The sequence below is a fragment of the Colletotrichum phormii genome (assembly GCF_030913505.1).
Source record: "Colletotrichum phormii strain CBS 102054 chromosome Unknown BDP81scaffold_7, whole genome shotgun sequence".
Taxonomy (NCBI): domain Eukaryota; kingdom Fungi; phylum Ascomycota; class Sordariomycetes; order Glomerellales; family Glomerellaceae; genus Colletotrichum; species Colletotrichum phormii.
Genome location: NW_026851449.1, coordinates 1,386,817 through 1,402,808, shown reverse-complemented (window position 1 = coordinate 1,402,808; position 15,992 = coordinate 1,386,817). Strand labels below are relative to the sequence as shown.

Below are 15,992 nucleotides of genomic sequence, written 5' to 3'. Positions count from 1 at the left end.
GCCAAGCCACCACGCTGGATCATGTTTGGGACCTGCCGTGCCTTTGCGTGGTTGGTCGGCACTATGCCGAGTAGGTCGAGCGGCAGCAGAATGTGCAGTTGGAACTAGTTCATGATCGCCACGTTACGTGCATGTTGGCGTTTCGTGGTCGGCATCTGATGGTCATCGTCGGGGGGGTTAGACCGGTGGAGGTGGCTTCATCACACCGAGCCAAGTGACGAGGCGTACACCGGTCTACGGGAAGTCGGAGAATATGGAATAATGGATCTCGAATCGGCGATCATAGTTGGGGAGACCAACGTGGTACGTTACCTGAAGAGCCCGGTGGCTGGTGGGTAGTTGGTGACCCGATGACAGTGAGTTGATGATTGGATCTGTCAGCCCTTTGAAATCATTCTAGAACATGCAATCAATATGGCCGATGAGCCTGAAGCTAGAGTAGTTCATGGCATGTTAATTTGCAAGATGGCCAACGAACACATACCCTTACCAGATGACATGCAGATGCAGTCGGCATACTACGTTGTGTCATCACAAGCCAGCGCGTTCGTGATGGAATGACGAAGATCATTCTCTGGCGATTTGGCAAACTTTTTTTCTTTTTTCTTTTTCAATCACCGCTGAGGGATTTGCTCGTCCTTACGGCCGAGTGCAGAAGCGTTGGAGCGGATGGAAGCCCAGGGTACGATATGCCACCACACCCAACCCTAGGCGAGCGAACGAAGACAACAGGGACCTGTGAGGCCGGTCTCATTCCGCACTACCCTGGAAAGAGCATCCGGACTCGGCAAAGTTCACTGCTTCTGCCATGGCATTGCTTCGCGGGCTTGCTGCCAGCATTCTGGGAGACAGGGGGAAACTCTGCCGGGTTGCCTGCCTACCCGTCAACGTAGAGGGTGGTTGGCAATGTCAACGCCCCCCGTCAGCCAAGATGAACTTCAAGAAAGCCAATCCTCGAATGAGCCTGGCACCATGGAAGTCCATGCCGAGAAGAATTGTGGGAACATTTGGGAGGGCCTTCTCTGATATCAGCCGCAGTCAACCAACGTCGCCTTTTGGACATATCGATGTACGCCGGAATAAGTCACAAGGTGTTCCAACAGCTGAGGATCAGACCAGTTCCAACCACGCCAACAATGGCCCGGCGCCGGAGTCAGTGGTCTGGCAGGGGAGGCTGTGTGATTTGCTGGGGTGAGTGAAGAGGATCTCTTCATCTTGCTCAGAAGATTCGGGAAGGGTAAAATGCACCAGGGGTGGGAAGGACCGAAGGAGTGGTTCATGGCTGGGATATCCGAGACTTGATCCAACTGCTTTCGGGACGGGTTGGCGCTGGGATACGACGGGCGGTGCGATTCCTCAGCCGGCGGGTGTGGTTGCGAAGCGATGGGCCGGAGGCGTTGGACAATAGCAACGTTGCCCCACACACATCCGAGAACAATGTCAATCGGGGGCGCCCACCGTGCCACCACAATGGGAAGAGGCGTTCGGCAAAGTGGGTCCTATGCTCCGTGTGGGCCCCCGCCGGCATACCTTACCTCTCTTCCACCCCCCTTCCGCCCCTACTCCAAGCCATCAGCAATGCAGCTTTCCGGGGAGAACAATAAACTCGTAACGCCATTCAGCCGTATGAAGTGTCAAACTTTCCTTTAGTGTTGGTCCGGCTTTTTGATACGCCGGAGACCAGGGGGGTTGCTCCCATTGGCAATTGTTACAGAGAGGGCCGGTCATCTTCCGTCTTGCCCTGTTCAGGCATGGGGGCATGTTCCCTCGCCATGTGGGAAGTTGGCTCTTGTGAGGAATATATCTGGGTTAATTTGTTCCTTTCGATTGGCGTGTTGTTGGCGTAACAAGCATCGTCGGGATCCGCCACACCCTTGTTCTTGCGCCGAATGCTTGGGTCTTCGTTTCGCTGCCGGGGACCAGAAAGGTGTGGTCCGAGCAAAGAGAAGCAGAGAGAGCAAGCCTGGGTCAAACGGAGATTTGCGGGAAGTCGGCCCAACTAAGCCTACTCTGGGAGCTCAAACAAGCTCACCATGGCTCATTGTTGATGGACATGCCTTTCTGCGCTTACACCGTGTGTCTATGGAAGAATATCCTCCAGGTGGATGGAGCTGAACAGAAAAAAAGTGAGAGATGATGGATTGTGAATGAGTGATGGAACGGGGCCCATTGTGCTTGCCTGGTGTTCTTTCCGGTCTACACACTAGAATGGGGAGGCACTGCCCACTTGAACGTCCCGTTCTACCAACAGAACAGGGAAAGCTGAGTTTCAATGTTACTTCCCATGTCTGGCGACTTTCTGTCACATCTCCGCTAAAGAAACCTTGTCCTACCCTGAATGTGTTGTCATATGCTCGAGGAAGTAGGTATATATCGACTATTCCTTCTTCTCATTTCTGATGGACATTGCATCTTATTCCACTCCAAATCTTCATTCCGAGAGGAAAGACGGAAATAAAACGATTCAAAGCCGTGTCCTTCAACTTGCCAAAACCTGGGACTCTGACGATACTGCTGCGTACCTTACATCATCACCATCTCTCCTCTACTCACCGCCATATCCGATGATGGCTTCAGCCACCGAAAGCCTTCAGACCCAGCAGCTTACTGTACTATCAGGCCTTCACGCTCTGACAATACCCAAGGACAACGATCCCTGGCGACAACCTCAGCCTCCAGCATACTCGCCGCAGGCACAACCGACGGTCTTTGGAAGCATTGCATCCCACTTCGTGAGGCGGGATGGTACTCACAGCAGCCAATGCAGTCAACGGACCTCGCATTGCCTGCAAGACTCGATCCTACTAGATGCAGACGAGGAAGAGGAAGAGGAAGATTCGTCACCCATTTCCCTGCGCATCTCAACACGAATCGACGTGGCCAGCGATAATAACCTCATCGCCCTACCCTATTCGCCTGCGGCACAGGCGAACTCCATTGCCAAAGCGATAGTCGATGCCATTTATGAAAGAGATTGGACAGTTGGATGCCCCTTGATTGACGAAAATGGCCGGCCGAGACCATTGAAGCTCGAGGTTGATGCGGGCATCACTGTAAGGGGATCGTCAAATGTCATTGGCACGGAAGCAGTCATCACAGAGTTTCTTCAGCGTGGAACTTACACACAAAGGCACACCTCCAACCAACAATCCCGGAGTGAGTCTACCGATTCCGCGGCGTCCCCTTCATCGCCAAATCGGAGGAGACCGGCCTCGGAGCTAGATGCACCTGAGCACCCAGTGTATAAGCGTGCCCGAAGTGAGGAGTGAGCCTTCACGGGTCTGCCTCTTGGTTCTTTTCGAGAAATACTTTATTGGTCTCGGCGTTCCGGCTCTAGTGGAATTGGTAGGATGAAGGGAACACAGAGCCACGTCACGCTGAGCCCGTTGATCATCAGGGAGGGGGGACCTCGACGGTGCTCAGCTGTCAGTGTCACTGTGCGTCGCCGTTGGTGTAACAGCGGCGCAAAGCTACACAACATACAAAGTGCTTGCTATCGGGATTGAGTAGAGATAACAGTACCGAGGTGTGGGCGGATTTGAACAGAGCTGTCTAGATCAATCTAGATGACACTGAAAGCTCGATAACGATCAGCTCGCCGTATTCAACGTTTATACTGAATTCACATAATGTTCATCAATCACAAGAACATCTTTATCGTCTCCCTCAGCACATGACTGTTCTGTCCGTGTCAATAAGGAACCCTGACAATAAATATCACTTCCCAATGAACTAACTACCTTGTGAGATTGAGTTCCGAGCATCGATTTTTGAACAAGCCGGCATGTGATGAACGTCCGTGGTGTAAACCACCTGATTTCCATCCTGCTTCTTTCCTCGCCCTACTCCTAGATGTCGGCCGTACCCACACCACCTGTTTGCTCCGTATAAGGGGATGGTTCTTCCGACTGTCTGGTAAGTAGGTCCTAGCGCGCCCGGGGGAAAGCCAAGTCGCATCCCCCTTGTTCTTCCCTGTCATTTGCTTCTACATCGTTACACACGACTTTTACACATTGCCTGATTTAGGAGATGTTCCGCCGCGGACGGGGTGGTACAAGTACAGATAAGGTGGGTGATACGTGTCAAAGCGGAGCAACCATCAGTAGAAAAAAGTAAATAGGTTAAGAATCCTGAACCTAAACGTACAAAAATATCTTCAATTTCGTACCCAAAATATACAGAAAACAAGATTGCTAATACCATGCTTCCAGGTCATATCCAATGCCATTGATCACAGTTCCACACAAAGAAAAGATGAACGAGAGACAGCGTCGCACACTCACGATCCGTTGGCGCCCTGCACGTACGCCTGATCATACCGGTACGGCATGGGGTGCGTATCATAGTAGGCATCGTACGTCAACAGAGAGAAGCCCGGGTCGTTGGCGGCGATGCCGCTGGGCCAGCACTTGTTATCGCCGAGGCCGTCGTTGGCCGGCGGGTTGCCAGAGTGGCCGTACGACGCAATGGTGAACTCAGGGTGGGTGTTGACGCCGACGGCCACGTACGTCCGCAGCAGCTGGGAGTTGGGGCGGCTAATGTGCTTTGCGCTCGCCGGGGCGCGGCTGATGGCCGAGTCAAAGTTTGCGTCGGACAGCTCCTTGAGGGTGCTGGCGAAGCAGGCGCCCTTCCACATCTGGCCGGCCTTGCGGTTGTCCTTGTCCGGGATGTAGCGCACCAGCTGGCCGGTACGGTCGACGCCCGAGTTGACGATGACGGGGCTGTTGGCGTCGAGAAGGTAGGCCGGCGGGTACTCGTCGCGGTCGCAGGCCTTCCACTGGCGGTTCCGGTTCGAGGTCCAGCCGGAGCCGCGGTGCTGGCTGCTCCAGGTGGCCGTGGCCTGGGCGTCCTGGCGATGGGCCGTGGTGGCAGCCGCCTGCGGGCACGTCAGGGTGGCCCAGGCCTGGTTGTTGCGAATGACGCTGCTGTAGTGGTAGCAGGCTTGCGACCAGGCGGCGCTGCAGGTGGCCTTCACCTGGGTTGCGCGGGCGCCGTAGGTCAGTGACGTGATGATGAGCTCCTCCTTTTGCGTCTTGCTGGCCACGCACGACTGTCGGCGCATGGTGTTCTTTGCCGCTCCCAGCCGCAGCGTCGACTGCGACTTGGGGATGTTGCACCTCTTGCGGATGCCACCGCTGCCCGGCTGCGTCTTGCCCAGCCCGTTGGCGCCGCTGCCCGTGCCCTGCTTAGGTTTGGACCGGTCGGTAGGGTTTGCCTCGTCGCCCTTCTTGCCGCTGCCCTTGGACGTCTTGGGCTTCTTGAAGCTCGACGCTCCGTCCGCGACGGAGCTGAGGATGCCAAAGATCTCCTTGATCTCGTCCGGCACCAATTCCGTCCCGCCGCACGGGCTGAGCCACCAGGAGAAGGCACCCTCGGGGTCTTCCTCCTCGGGGTACAGGTATGCGGCCATCTGCGCTGCCGTGGTGGCCATGTCGAGTCCAGCGTCTAGAATCTTGCCCACGCCCGGGATCAGGCTTGCGCCCACGTCTAGCACCAGCTTCAGTGACGACATGAGGATATAGCAGCTAATCTGGGCGATGATGGGCATAGCCTCCAGCACCGTGTCCGCGATCTCATTGATCAGGTAGTTGTCGCAAGAGCAGGTGCCGGGCGCGACATAGTACGACGTGCCCGGGTACTTGTCCCAGGGGATGCCGTTGGGATAGTCCTTGGTTGCGAAGAAGCCGATGCAACCGTAGTTGGAGGTTCGACCCTCCTCCTTGGCCTCGTCGAGCTGTGACTTGCAGTAAGAGTAGCACTGGAACTGGGCCTCGTCCCTCAGTTTGGGATTCTGGTAGATGAGGCACCTGTTGGCGTTGGCGAGCCGCGCTTCGGTGTAGTTGAAGTAGTTTGGGTTCTCGGGGCTCCAGCCGACCTCGATGACGCCGCCGTCCTCGTCCTCGTCGACCACCGCCGTCGTGCACACCTCGGACGGGCAGTAGCCGTGCGAGCAGGCGAAGCGGCACAGCCGGTTCAGGTCGACGTCGGTGTCGTCCCAGGCGATGATGTCTCCCTGAACCGGGTTCTCCGCTGGAATTGGCAGCATTTCGCCCCTCGTGACGCATATACACAGCGAATCCGGGCACAAGCCGAGGGAACAAGTAAACTCGCACAGGTCGCCCGAGTTTGTAGACCTGTCCTCGCCCGACACGCAGCCCTCGTCGCCCGTGTCGCCGCCGCGGTCCAGCGGAACCTTCATGTCATCGTCGCCGAACGTCTGCAGATCGACGGCCCAGTCAATGCTCCCGCCAAAGTTCAGCGTCTTCCAGTCATCGCGCCGCGTCAGCTTCGTCGCGGGCGTCATGTAGCTGACGTAGTCGCCCTTGTACAGCATGACGTCCGTATTGGAGTCACCGTCATGGAACATCTGCGAGTACGACCCCTGCGTGATGATCTCGTTGATCTCAGCAAAGGAGATATATCCCTTGGTTGCTGTACATCGACCAGGGTTCGCGTCTGACTCTATGCGTGTCCCTGTGAAATCGCACAGGGGGCCCCAACAGCCATCCACGGCCATGCGGAACGAGCGGCCGTAGCTGGCCTCGCCGACCATGATCTTGTTATTCGCGACGCCTGCCTTGGTGATGATGGACAGTGTATTGCGCGTCTCAGTCAAGTTAACGTGGCTACGGATACACTTGCCGGACGGGCACGAGTCGAAGGCGTTGGGGTTGCCATAGTCCCACTGGCCGTGCAGGTCGTATGTCATGTACACGATATAGTCGATGACGGCCGACATGCGGTCGATGGGAAAGGCTTTGAGATACCAGTAGGACGCAGGAGCCGCGATGGAAACCGACTTTTCGGTGCCCAGCTTCTGCTTCAGCGAAGTCAGGAACCGCAGGTACGCCACACCGTCCCCGGCCTGCCCGATGGGCTGCCCGTCGACCATGATGTCGGGGGCGCCCGGGTATTCCCAGTCGATATCGATGCCATCGATTCCCTCGTCCTTGGCGAACTGGGCGAGATTTGTGGTAAAAGTCTCGCGGTTGTCGATGATGGCACGGCGGATGATGTTGTACGTGGCCGGCTCGGTTGAGTAGGCCCAGCCGCCGAACGACACGATGCGTTTAAGGTCCAGCTTCTTGAAGGCGTCCCACTGACCGTGCGGGTCGGTGATGACAGGCTTCCACGTGTTTGGGTCGATCTCGGCGAAACCCCAATGCATGTGGGTATAAGTGCCGTCGGTGTTGGCCTTCTCGGCACGCAGCCAGAGGCAGTCGCGGTTCATGTTCCACGACTCATAGTAGCCGACGCGGGAGAAGCTGGCCGGCGGGCCCGAGTTCTGCTTGATCTCGTTGCCGCAGTTGGAGATACACGTGCTCTGGAAGCCGGGCAGCTTGGTGCCGGGCCCGCCGCCCTCGGGCGCGTGTATGTCACAGTGCTCAGGGAACGGCCCGCAGAAGCCCCAGTTGCTACAGCAAGCCTTGAGAGGACACGGGTTTAGGTCCGCTATGGACGTGCCGTCAGTCGGCTGTAGGGTCCCCGGCACCAGCGGCCCGCACGCCGCCCCCTCCTGCGGTGGCGGCAAAGGCGCGTTGCCGGAGCTCAGACACATGTTGTAGCTTATCAGCATGTCCTTGCACTCGGTCCACGCCCACGTCTTGCCCTTGTTGAAGCCTTCGATCTCGTCCACTGTCAGGCCGTACTGAAGGGCCAGGGATTGGCACGTGTCGCCAGAGGCGATGAGATGTGTGGCACACGTCCCGTCATCGCCCGGAACGGGTTTCCATCCCCCTGAGTCGCCGGCCGAGCAGCAGACGTACTGGTTCGGCTGTAGGGCGTTTGGGTTTGCGCAGTCTATCTTTGGGTTGTACGTCGTGAACTGGGAGCCCCTGATGCCGCACCTAGACGCGAGCGTTGTGCATGTGTCGCCGGACTGCACCTGGATGTAGGAGCAAAAGGCACGCGAGTGTAGCTTCTTGTGAGGCAGCTGCACCGTCGTGCTTCTCCTGCGCCGCGTGGCCAGTGTGCCGTTGCCAAACAATGTTCCGTTGTTGCTCAGAGTATCGTTGAGCCCGTTCGCACTTATAACGTCCAAGACGGCCACCCCCTTGAGCTCACCCGACGGCACAAGGTTGGCATCGGCGGCGCACTTCCCGGCGTGCCAGTCTGCAGCCGTCTGCTGGACGGCGGCGAGGTTGCCCATGTTATCCACGGCGATACCAAACACGCCTGATGGCTCGTCGCTCTCGCAGAGCTGCGTGACCAAGCGGTTGGGCACACGGCCGTCAGCCTGCAGGCGTCCGGCCAGAGCATCGATGGCCGGACCGACGGTGCCCTTGCCCAGGCCGGAGCCGATGTAGATGCCCGCGACGGTCTGCTTGTAGTAGCCGAATAGGAACTTCTCGTCACAGTTATCAGTCGCGTTGAAGTAGGCGCCCATGGCCTCAAGCAGACGCTTCACATCGCCCACGTTACTGGCCCCGTCGCCATCGGCACTGCTGGTGCTCGCAATCGGTAGAGTCTTGATGACCTGCTCGCCTGGAACCATGCACGCTGGGGCCTGGTCCAGAGAAGACTGGAACAGGGTGTCGGACTTCTTCGGGTTCCCCATGCTGGCAGCCGTCTCGTTGGCCACCTTGGCGGCCTCGGTCGTTGCAAAAGTCGAGTTGATGTTGCCCGGCGACGTGATGGGCTCCCCGCCGTCGGCGCCGCCGAATGTGCAGCCACGGATGAGCACGGTGGTGGCCGGATCATCCAGCGGCTGCGTGGGCGAGAACTGTAGCAGCATGGGCTGCTGGCATCGCCGGAGCCGGTCGACTGAGAAGTAGGTGACCCAAGTGTGCACATTCTCAAGGTGGGCACAAGGAAGCGGGCAGTCGTGCTGGTCCGGCTGGTATGTCTTGATGTCGCCGATGGGAGAGGGGTCGTCTTCGCCCACGGGTTCGACGACCTGGTTGCCGTCAAGGTTGACGGCACATTGCACGAGGCTTGCCCCTAGAACGAGGGAAGCCGTGATGTATCTCCTCATTGTTTACGCCGGCCACCGAGTAGGTATGTAATGAGCGGCACCGACTGCAGTCACTGTGTCACTAGAAAGGACAACGGACAGGAGGTTGAAGACATGGACTCTAGCAATGTTCAGGAGACTCAGCGACACTACACTGCTTTGTAGCTCGTTCAGGACCGTCGTCCATGGCTCCGTCTTCTCCTTTGCCTGCACCTCTACTCCGTACCTAAGGTAGGTATCATTATCAAGCTTCCCTTGTATGGCGCGTCCACACTTACAGGGCTGAGGATCCCACGGAGTCTACCGTCAAGCCAAGATATTTACGGATACCATGGAGCTCATGGACTCGAGCGAGTGTCCGGCCTCAGCTGCGTACCGGGTCTCTACTTTGAAGACGAGGACCTCTGTTCGGCACCCCATGTAAGCCTATTACAGTAAGTAGTATCGGGTAGCACCTGGCTGGAGAGCCCACCTCCGGGATCCGGCCACGTCGCGGAAGGACGCCCGCCTCTCCATCAGCCTGAGCCTACCTCTTCTCTCAAACAACATCTTGGCCCATTTCAACGTCTCAACCAAAACGACGCCATTTGGTTTGATGTTCTGGTCAGAAAAAGGTGCACCTCTCCAAAGCACTTAGTTCAGTGCTACAGGAGGTACCTTTTCTGTTCGGAAATCAAGTTATGAAGGATGCATTCTTGGTAGAAGAGGACGGTGTTTGGAGGAGAAAACTTACACCACCTGCAGCGGCAAGGTGCGTCGACGTTAAGCTTAACTCGCGACCCCACATGCGCCAATCACATAAAGCCCGCTATTTGCCGTAATAGGCTTAGATGGGTTATCTTACATCGATCGTCTCGAAGACATTCTAAAAGGTCTACTTTACACACCCATTTTGGCCCCTTCATGGAGTCAACCCTGTACTTCTCCTTTGCTGTATCACGATAATTCCCCGTCATTCTCAGTCTGTCGTTAATTCGCAGTCCAAGGCACAGGTAATTAACTGTGCGGCACAAAAATGTCAAGCTGACTGCAGTAAACTATCGAATAAATCACACAACACGGCACATCCCTTCGACCTGCTTGCCAAGCCTTCGGGAAGGCTGCCTGATGACCGTCATTTGAAAACCTGCAGCACTCGACTCAAGCTGAATCCTTCCGAGGCCTGTGTCTTGGCAAGAAACCTGGTGAGAACATCTCTCATGTACAGATACACATCTCTATCCAGACAGGACCTCCCTTGCAGATCTTTCTTATCATCCCCGTGGAGGTCTGCGCCTCATGAGAGTTTATGATGGGGTTGCAGCACTGAGTGATTTTGAAAGCTTTCGCTCTATCGGGCACCCTTCCCGGTCAGCCGACCACCAATGGCACGTTCATGGAGTCTAGATGAACTTAGCGCTGGAATTAGGTTGATCGGACCGGGGAAGAAAAAGGAGGATCGGGGGCCGAATCATCATCAGGATCGCCCCTGACAGTTGAAGTCACATCAAGAAACATCGCTTACCTAAGACAGGCGGCACAGCACAAAGCTCCTTACCCCCTCCTAGCCTGTCTACCGTCTTTCCACCCTCACTTTTCACTTCTTTCAACCAAGGTTCGCTCGACTCATGGTCAGCAAATACAACTTCATACAACTCCTTCTCTAGAACCCATCAAAGCCGAGGCTGTTCCAGGCAACGTTGCTAGGATCTTAGACCACAACGCAAAGACGAGATGCCGACCCTTGAACAAGTCGAGTATTCGGAGGAGGCCACCGTCGCCGCCGTGACCGACTTCTTTGCCTTCCTGACCAAGATGTACCTTCCCGAGTCAGCTGTCGTTCACCCGCCGCCAGGAGGGTGGCCGACGTTGGCCTCTGATCTACAAGAGCTGGGGAAGTCGGACGAGGTGCTGAGCCTGCTTTCGCACCTGCCGTACGTCCGCCAAGATGATCTCGACGACAGCGAGATACCGCAAGTCACTCCTGGAGGCCGTTGGATAGACTGGCGCACGTACGGGACCTGGGTACGTGAGGGCGGCAGCGACATTGACGAGCTTCGCACCATCACCGAGGGCCCCGCCATCATGGACAACGTGCCCGAGCACGTCGTCGGGCTGACGATGAGCGAGCACCATGTCTTTTTGATTGACACGGAGCTTGGCGTCGTCTACTGGCCTGAGTGTCCCGGCCGGCTCCGCGACGGACCCCGGTGCATCGAGAACGACCCGTACGACTACTGCGACGACGAAGACGACGCAGAGTGGCGTGCCGACGGCGCTGCTTGGTCTGTCGCCGACTTCTTCAAGGTGCTCAAGGCCGAGTACCGCTTGCTGCGCTGGGTGCCGTGGAACGAGTACGAGGTTTTGGATTCGGAGAGCACGATGGCGAGGAATCCTGTTCCGGCGCTTCAGGAGGTTTTCAGACGTCACGGCTGGCCTCATTCGCCACAGTATCGCAAGGAGGAGTGCCTCGAGGAGACGAAGGCGGCCAAGGCTGCAACGGAACAGGGAGGGGATGAGGGGGGGGACGGCGCTTAGAGTTAATGTGAATAAGGTGTGTTCGCTTGCGTGGTAGGCATGCTTTGAAGGAGCCGATTCGTTACCGAGTTTGACCGTTTATACAGTACTTTGATAGGGGTCTACTGGGGAGTGATCCTGCGGGAAAATGACAAACGGCCAGGCCAAAAAGTTGCTACAGGGAGGTTGAGCTTATTAGTCTTACATGCTTGATTGTTGTCGCATTCTTAATTTGTTCCTGAATCCTGGGGCGCAACGTCGGGTAGTACTCGCGGTCTTGGCGAACTGGTTCAGAATTCCGCCCCCAGCCGGCACAGCAGGAGGCAAATCAAACCAACCAAACAGACTTGTGTTCTACATGGCTAATTTCCTTTGATCTCAGGCTGGTCGCCAACAGGCCCATCTACTTGTATAGATATACCTATGGCTGCGGTTGACAAAGACGCGAGGCTGTTGGACTCCTCTTCCCTTGTCTTGAGCCTTCGCTCTTCATTTCTACCATCTTACTCCTCCTCCATCACTCGGCCATACCACCATCAGATTTCTTCAGCAATCACCTCATCATACCAAACCAGACTCCAGTCTCAAACCTAGCGATGAAGCCGGCCGTCCTCGCCATCCTAGGCGCCTCCGCGGCAGCCGCTTCGGACTCCACCATCACCCTCGTGGCCCGACAGGCGACGACCGGGCCCTCATCCGCCTCCATGTCTTCGCCGCCCTTGACGTCGATGGAGCCCTCACTGACGCCGACAACGACGTACCGCGACCCGTGGCAGTGCGCAACGCAGAACCTCTCGCAGTACTTTGACGTGCCCAAGCCCTCGGGCACGCTGAGCGCCGCCATAGAAGGCTACATCGACGAGCTCGTAGAGCCCTGCTTCGAGACCGCCACGGGCGCCGACCTCTTCAACTGCCGCGTCACCGAGTCGTCGCAGCTCTGCGGCTTCACCACCTACGCGTCCGCGACGGCGAACCCCGCCCTGATCACGGCTTTTGCGTCGTACGAGAGCGCCGCCGCCTCGTTTTGGCGCAGCAACAGCGAGAGCGTGAGCTCGCTTTCGGTCGAGTGCGCGTCGGCCTGGGACCACTTTGGCGAGCTCAACCACGCCTGGTTGAATCAGACTATCGCCTACGCCAGCTGCGTGCTGAAGGATTTGCCTCCCGTCAGCAGCACAACCGGTTCGTCGTCTTCGGGGTCCGGATCGGCTACCGCCCCTGGCACGGGGGTCACGGGGGCGACGAGCAGCGTGACGAACACGGCTGGGTTGGCGAAGAAGACGGATTTGTGGATGCTTGCTGGCACTGGCGTCATTGTAGGGGCTGCTAATGCCTTTGCGTGAGAGGTGGACGGTTCAAATGTTAGATGTGGTTGAGATCACTACGTGTTGTGTCTTTTGCTGAAAAAGGCACCTGTTGTAACTTAGGTGTATATTGTACAAGGACACGTATCACGAGAACAGTGCTCTCGGAAACCAATAATTAGTCTCAAATATCGTGATCTGTGTAAATTGTTGACTCATAGCTTACACTGTAATTCCATTCCCGCGATGACCACAATGAGTTTAGTCGACCATGAAAGCGACAACGAAACAGATGGAGACCATCATATCGCGGTTCACTGTACTCGCTAGTGAACCATAGGGTGAATTCACATGGTACATCATCATAATATTGCTTCCGGCTGTTACTTCTAGGTTGGTCCTATGATCCTTCCCACCGTATAGAGTAAAAACGCCGAGGTCCAGCGGCTTAGCGAGAGACTTGTTCCTGGCCAGGGACGCCCAACCCCGCAGGGCCGCATGGCACTTTTGCTTGGCAGTACCTGTACTTCTGCTTTCCCATGTGCTGCAGCCTGCTTATTCTCAGCCTTTCCGGATCTGGATCTTTTGAACAAGTTTTGGATCTTTGGTATCGTCCGAAAGTTAATAATAAGGGTCCTCGCTTGGATGGTTGGCACAATGACACCCTCCATGTCAGCTCGCTCCGGGGATGTCAGTGGCAAAGGATTTTCTGCTGTGCATCTGTGCCTCTGAAGGGGCAAAAAACAACCAAGCATTTAGACGATGCTACATCTGGTAGCAATATTGGACCAGCTGACACTCTGCAGCTGTTAATTCGGGGTCTTGCAGACGAAGTGTAAGCGATGTAGTTGAAACCTCGGGACATGAATAGCTTCATAGTCCATACCAATATTGCCAAGACAGAAGGATTCTGAAGGAATGAACATTGAAATTGGAATCATGGGAGTGATTGCAAGATGCCGGGACTACCAGGCCGGCAACTGAATCAGATGTGAGGTCCTTATCCGCAGTGCCCTATTGAGGAAGTTGGAAAAGTCCGTGGCGTTAGTGTGTTCTAACTCAGATCATCAAGCAGACTGAACGACTAGTAGTACCAGGAACGGTGTCTGCCTAATACTATGTAAGCGTCCGGTCCCGTATCCGTCTCCCCCGGCCGAAAGGAGATTGTACCGGTGCGGCGTGGTTCCCTGGTAGGCAATGGATAATGCCATGAAAGGTGACATATATACCTGCACTCTGGATCGTCATGTATCGTCTGGTGGATAACGAGATTGTCGATCCGATAGCAGGAGTCCATCATCCCAAACACGCAAGACAAACGGCATCGGTGTCACCGCTATCAAGCAGACAAGAACCAAGCAATACAGCACCATGCTGCCTTCCTTGTTGCCCTCACTCCTGCTCGCCGGCAGCCTCGTCGACGTGGCGCTCGCCGGCGTGGCTCATCATCGCCGCGATGGCTCATCCCCTTCGTTGACATACGATCCCAACACCACCACGTACTGCACCTGGTGGGTTGACCTGACCGCGGCCAAGACCTGCAGCGCCCTGCTGAGCGAGAACGCCATCGACATGGTCTCGTTCCGAAGATGGGTGAGACAGACACTCATGTTTTTTTGCCCCGGTCGTGAAAGACATTCCGGCTTACAAGAACTCTCGCTCCAGAACCCATCCATCACGGACACGTGCGTCCTGCAGACGGGCCACTCGTACTGCGTCGAGGCCTTCTTCGAGCCGCCGGTCAGCAGCACAGCCGTGCCGACCACGACGTCCACCAGCAAGACGACGACTACTACAACGTCGACAGCCTCGACGTCCACCGGCAACGGCGTGTCCACGCCGCTGCCGACGCAGGCGCAGATCGTCACCAACTGCAACAAATTCTACTATGTCCAGTCAGGCGAATCGTGCTCCAGCGTAGCCACCGCCAACGGCATCACCCTAGCCCAGTTCCTGGAATGGAACCCGTCCGCGGGCAGCACCTGCGCGGGACTCTGGGCCAACGCCTACGCCTGCGTAGGCATCATCGGCGGCGCCACCGCCACGGCCACGAGCCCGCCCACGACGACAACCACCACGAGCACGGGCAACGGCATCGCCACGCCGACGCCGACGCAGCCCAACATGGTCGGCAACTGCGACAGCTTCTACTTTGTCGCCTCGGGCGACACGTGCGCCTCCATCACGAGCAAGTCCGGCATCTCGCTGTCGCAGTTCGTGGAGTGGAATCCCAGCGTGGGCAACTCGTGCAGCGGGCTCTGGCTGAATGCGTACGTGTGCATCTCCATCGTCGGGCACACGCCGACGACTCCGACGCCGACGCCGATCCAGGATGGGATGACGAAGAGCTGTAAGACGTTCCACTTTGTGGTGTCGGGGAATACGTGCGCGACTATTGCTTCACAGTACGGGATTAGCGTTGCGCAGTTTACGACTTGGAACCCGGCTGTTGGGTCGTCGTGTACTGGTTTGTGGGCCAATACCTATGCCTGCGTGGCTGTGTTGTAGTAATTGGATTGAAGAACGAGTTTTGTATGTGGTGTGGTGTATCTTGTTATTAGGGAATTCCTTAGTACATACATACTTTAAAAAGTAAATCTTAATGTTGCTTACTTTACTGAACAAAACAATGCGTTCGTTGGCGACCTTGAAATAAGCTTACTTTGGTGGTATGGGTAAGGTAAGGTGAGGTGAGCATCCCAGGTATTATATTATGGGTCTGACCCACGTCAATGGAGCAGGGAGGGGATGAGGAGGGGGACACGGCGCTTAGAGTTGATACGAATACTCCGTAAGCCATGTTCGTTTACGTGCTTGGCATGCTTTGTAGTCTTGGTATTCTTGGTAAGAGGTGCAACCCGAGTCTATTTTGGCCGGGTTTGACTGTTTAGTTGTACAGTACTTTGGCGGAAATTTTGACAAACGGTCGTTGGCTGATTTCAGAGGTGTTTGCCGTGAACGATAGCTCAATGACATGCGGTTGATGGCGCTACAGTTCTCCAACACCACAAAAACTATCATAATAAATCTATCCGCAAACACTGACGTGACAAGAAACTGTTAAAGTTCGTACAAATGAGCTCATTCGGGATCAGAGAAGCGGCATGATAGGATCAGTACGTGAACGAGGTCACTCTCGGATATAAATTGCTTTGCCAAAGTTTATTCCGGTGACTTATTGTATGACTACAAAATTTCGGCACAGCGGCCCCTTTCCCCCCGTAAACGCATTAACATAGGAT

At 56.1% G+C, this 15,992-nt stretch overlaps 5 protein-coding genes across 5 annotated transcripts; 4 read left to right on the top strand and 1 right to left on the bottom strand.

The window, feature by feature from the left end:
* The first annotated feature begins 2,500 nt into the window (after positions 1–2,500).
* Positions 2,501–3,538, top strand: BDP81DRAFT_405387 (uncharacterized protein). Its single transcript, XM_060588934.1, has one exon. It carries the CDS (start codon positions 2,565–2,567, stop codon positions 3,267–3,269), a length of 705 nt encoding a protein of 234 aa, XP_060446973.1. The 5' UTR covers positions 2,501–2,564; the 3' UTR covers positions 3,270–3,538.
* Positions 3,539–4,279: 741 nt separating this feature from the next.
* On the bottom strand, positions 4,280–8,974 carry BDP81DRAFT_392963 (glycoside hydrolase family 18 protein; the record flags this gene model as incomplete). Its single annotated transcript, XM_060587779.1, has 1 exon — positions 4,280–8,974. One exon carries the CDS (start codon positions 8,972–8,974, stop codon positions 4,280–4,282), a length of 4,695 nt encoding a protein of 1,564 aa, XP_060446972.1.
* A 1,313-nt stretch (positions 8,975–10,287) lies between these two features.
* On the top strand, positions 10,288–11,757 carry BDP81DRAFT_206954 (uncharacterized protein). The gene has a single exon (XM_060582619.1). It carries the CDS (start codon positions 10,667–10,669, stop codon positions 11,468–11,470), a length of 804 nt encoding a protein of 267 aa, XP_060446971.1. The 5' UTR covers positions 10,288–10,666; the 3' UTR covers positions 11,471–11,757.
* Positions 11,758–12,045: 288 nt separating this feature from the next.
* On the top strand, positions 12,046–12,789 carry BDP81DRAFT_448408 (uncharacterized protein; the record flags this gene model as incomplete). Its single annotated transcript, XM_060592294.1, has 1 exon — positions 12,046–12,789. One exon carries the CDS (start codon positions 12,046–12,048, stop codon positions 12,787–12,789), a length of 744 nt encoding a protein of 247 aa, XP_060446970.1.
* Positions 12,790–14,811: 2,022 nt separating this feature from the next.
* On the top strand, positions 14,812–15,396 carry BDP81DRAFT_424819 (LysM domain-containing protein). Its single transcript, XM_060590163.1, has one exon. The coding sequence runs from the start codon at positions 14,875–14,877 to the stop codon at positions 15,256–15,258; it is 384 nt and encodes a 127-aa protein (XP_060446969.1). The 5' UTR covers positions 14,812–14,874; the 3' UTR covers positions 15,259–15,396.
* The last annotated feature ends 596 nt before the right edge of the window (positions 15,397–15,992 follow it).

Excerpts from the sequence above, each read along its gene's own strand:
- BDP81DRAFT_405387 (XM_060588934.1), top strand. The coding sequence starts at position 2,565 with ATGATGGCTTCAGCCACCGAAAGCCTTCAGACCCAGCAGCTTACTGTA.
- BDP81DRAFT_206954 (XM_060582619.1), top strand. The coding sequence starts at position 10,667 with ATGCCGACCCTTGAACAAGTCGAGTATTCGGAGGAGGCCACCGTCGCC.
- BDP81DRAFT_424819 (XM_060590163.1), top strand. The coding sequence starts at position 14,875 with ATGGTCGGCAACTGCGACAGCTTCTACTTTGTCGCCTCGGGCGACACG.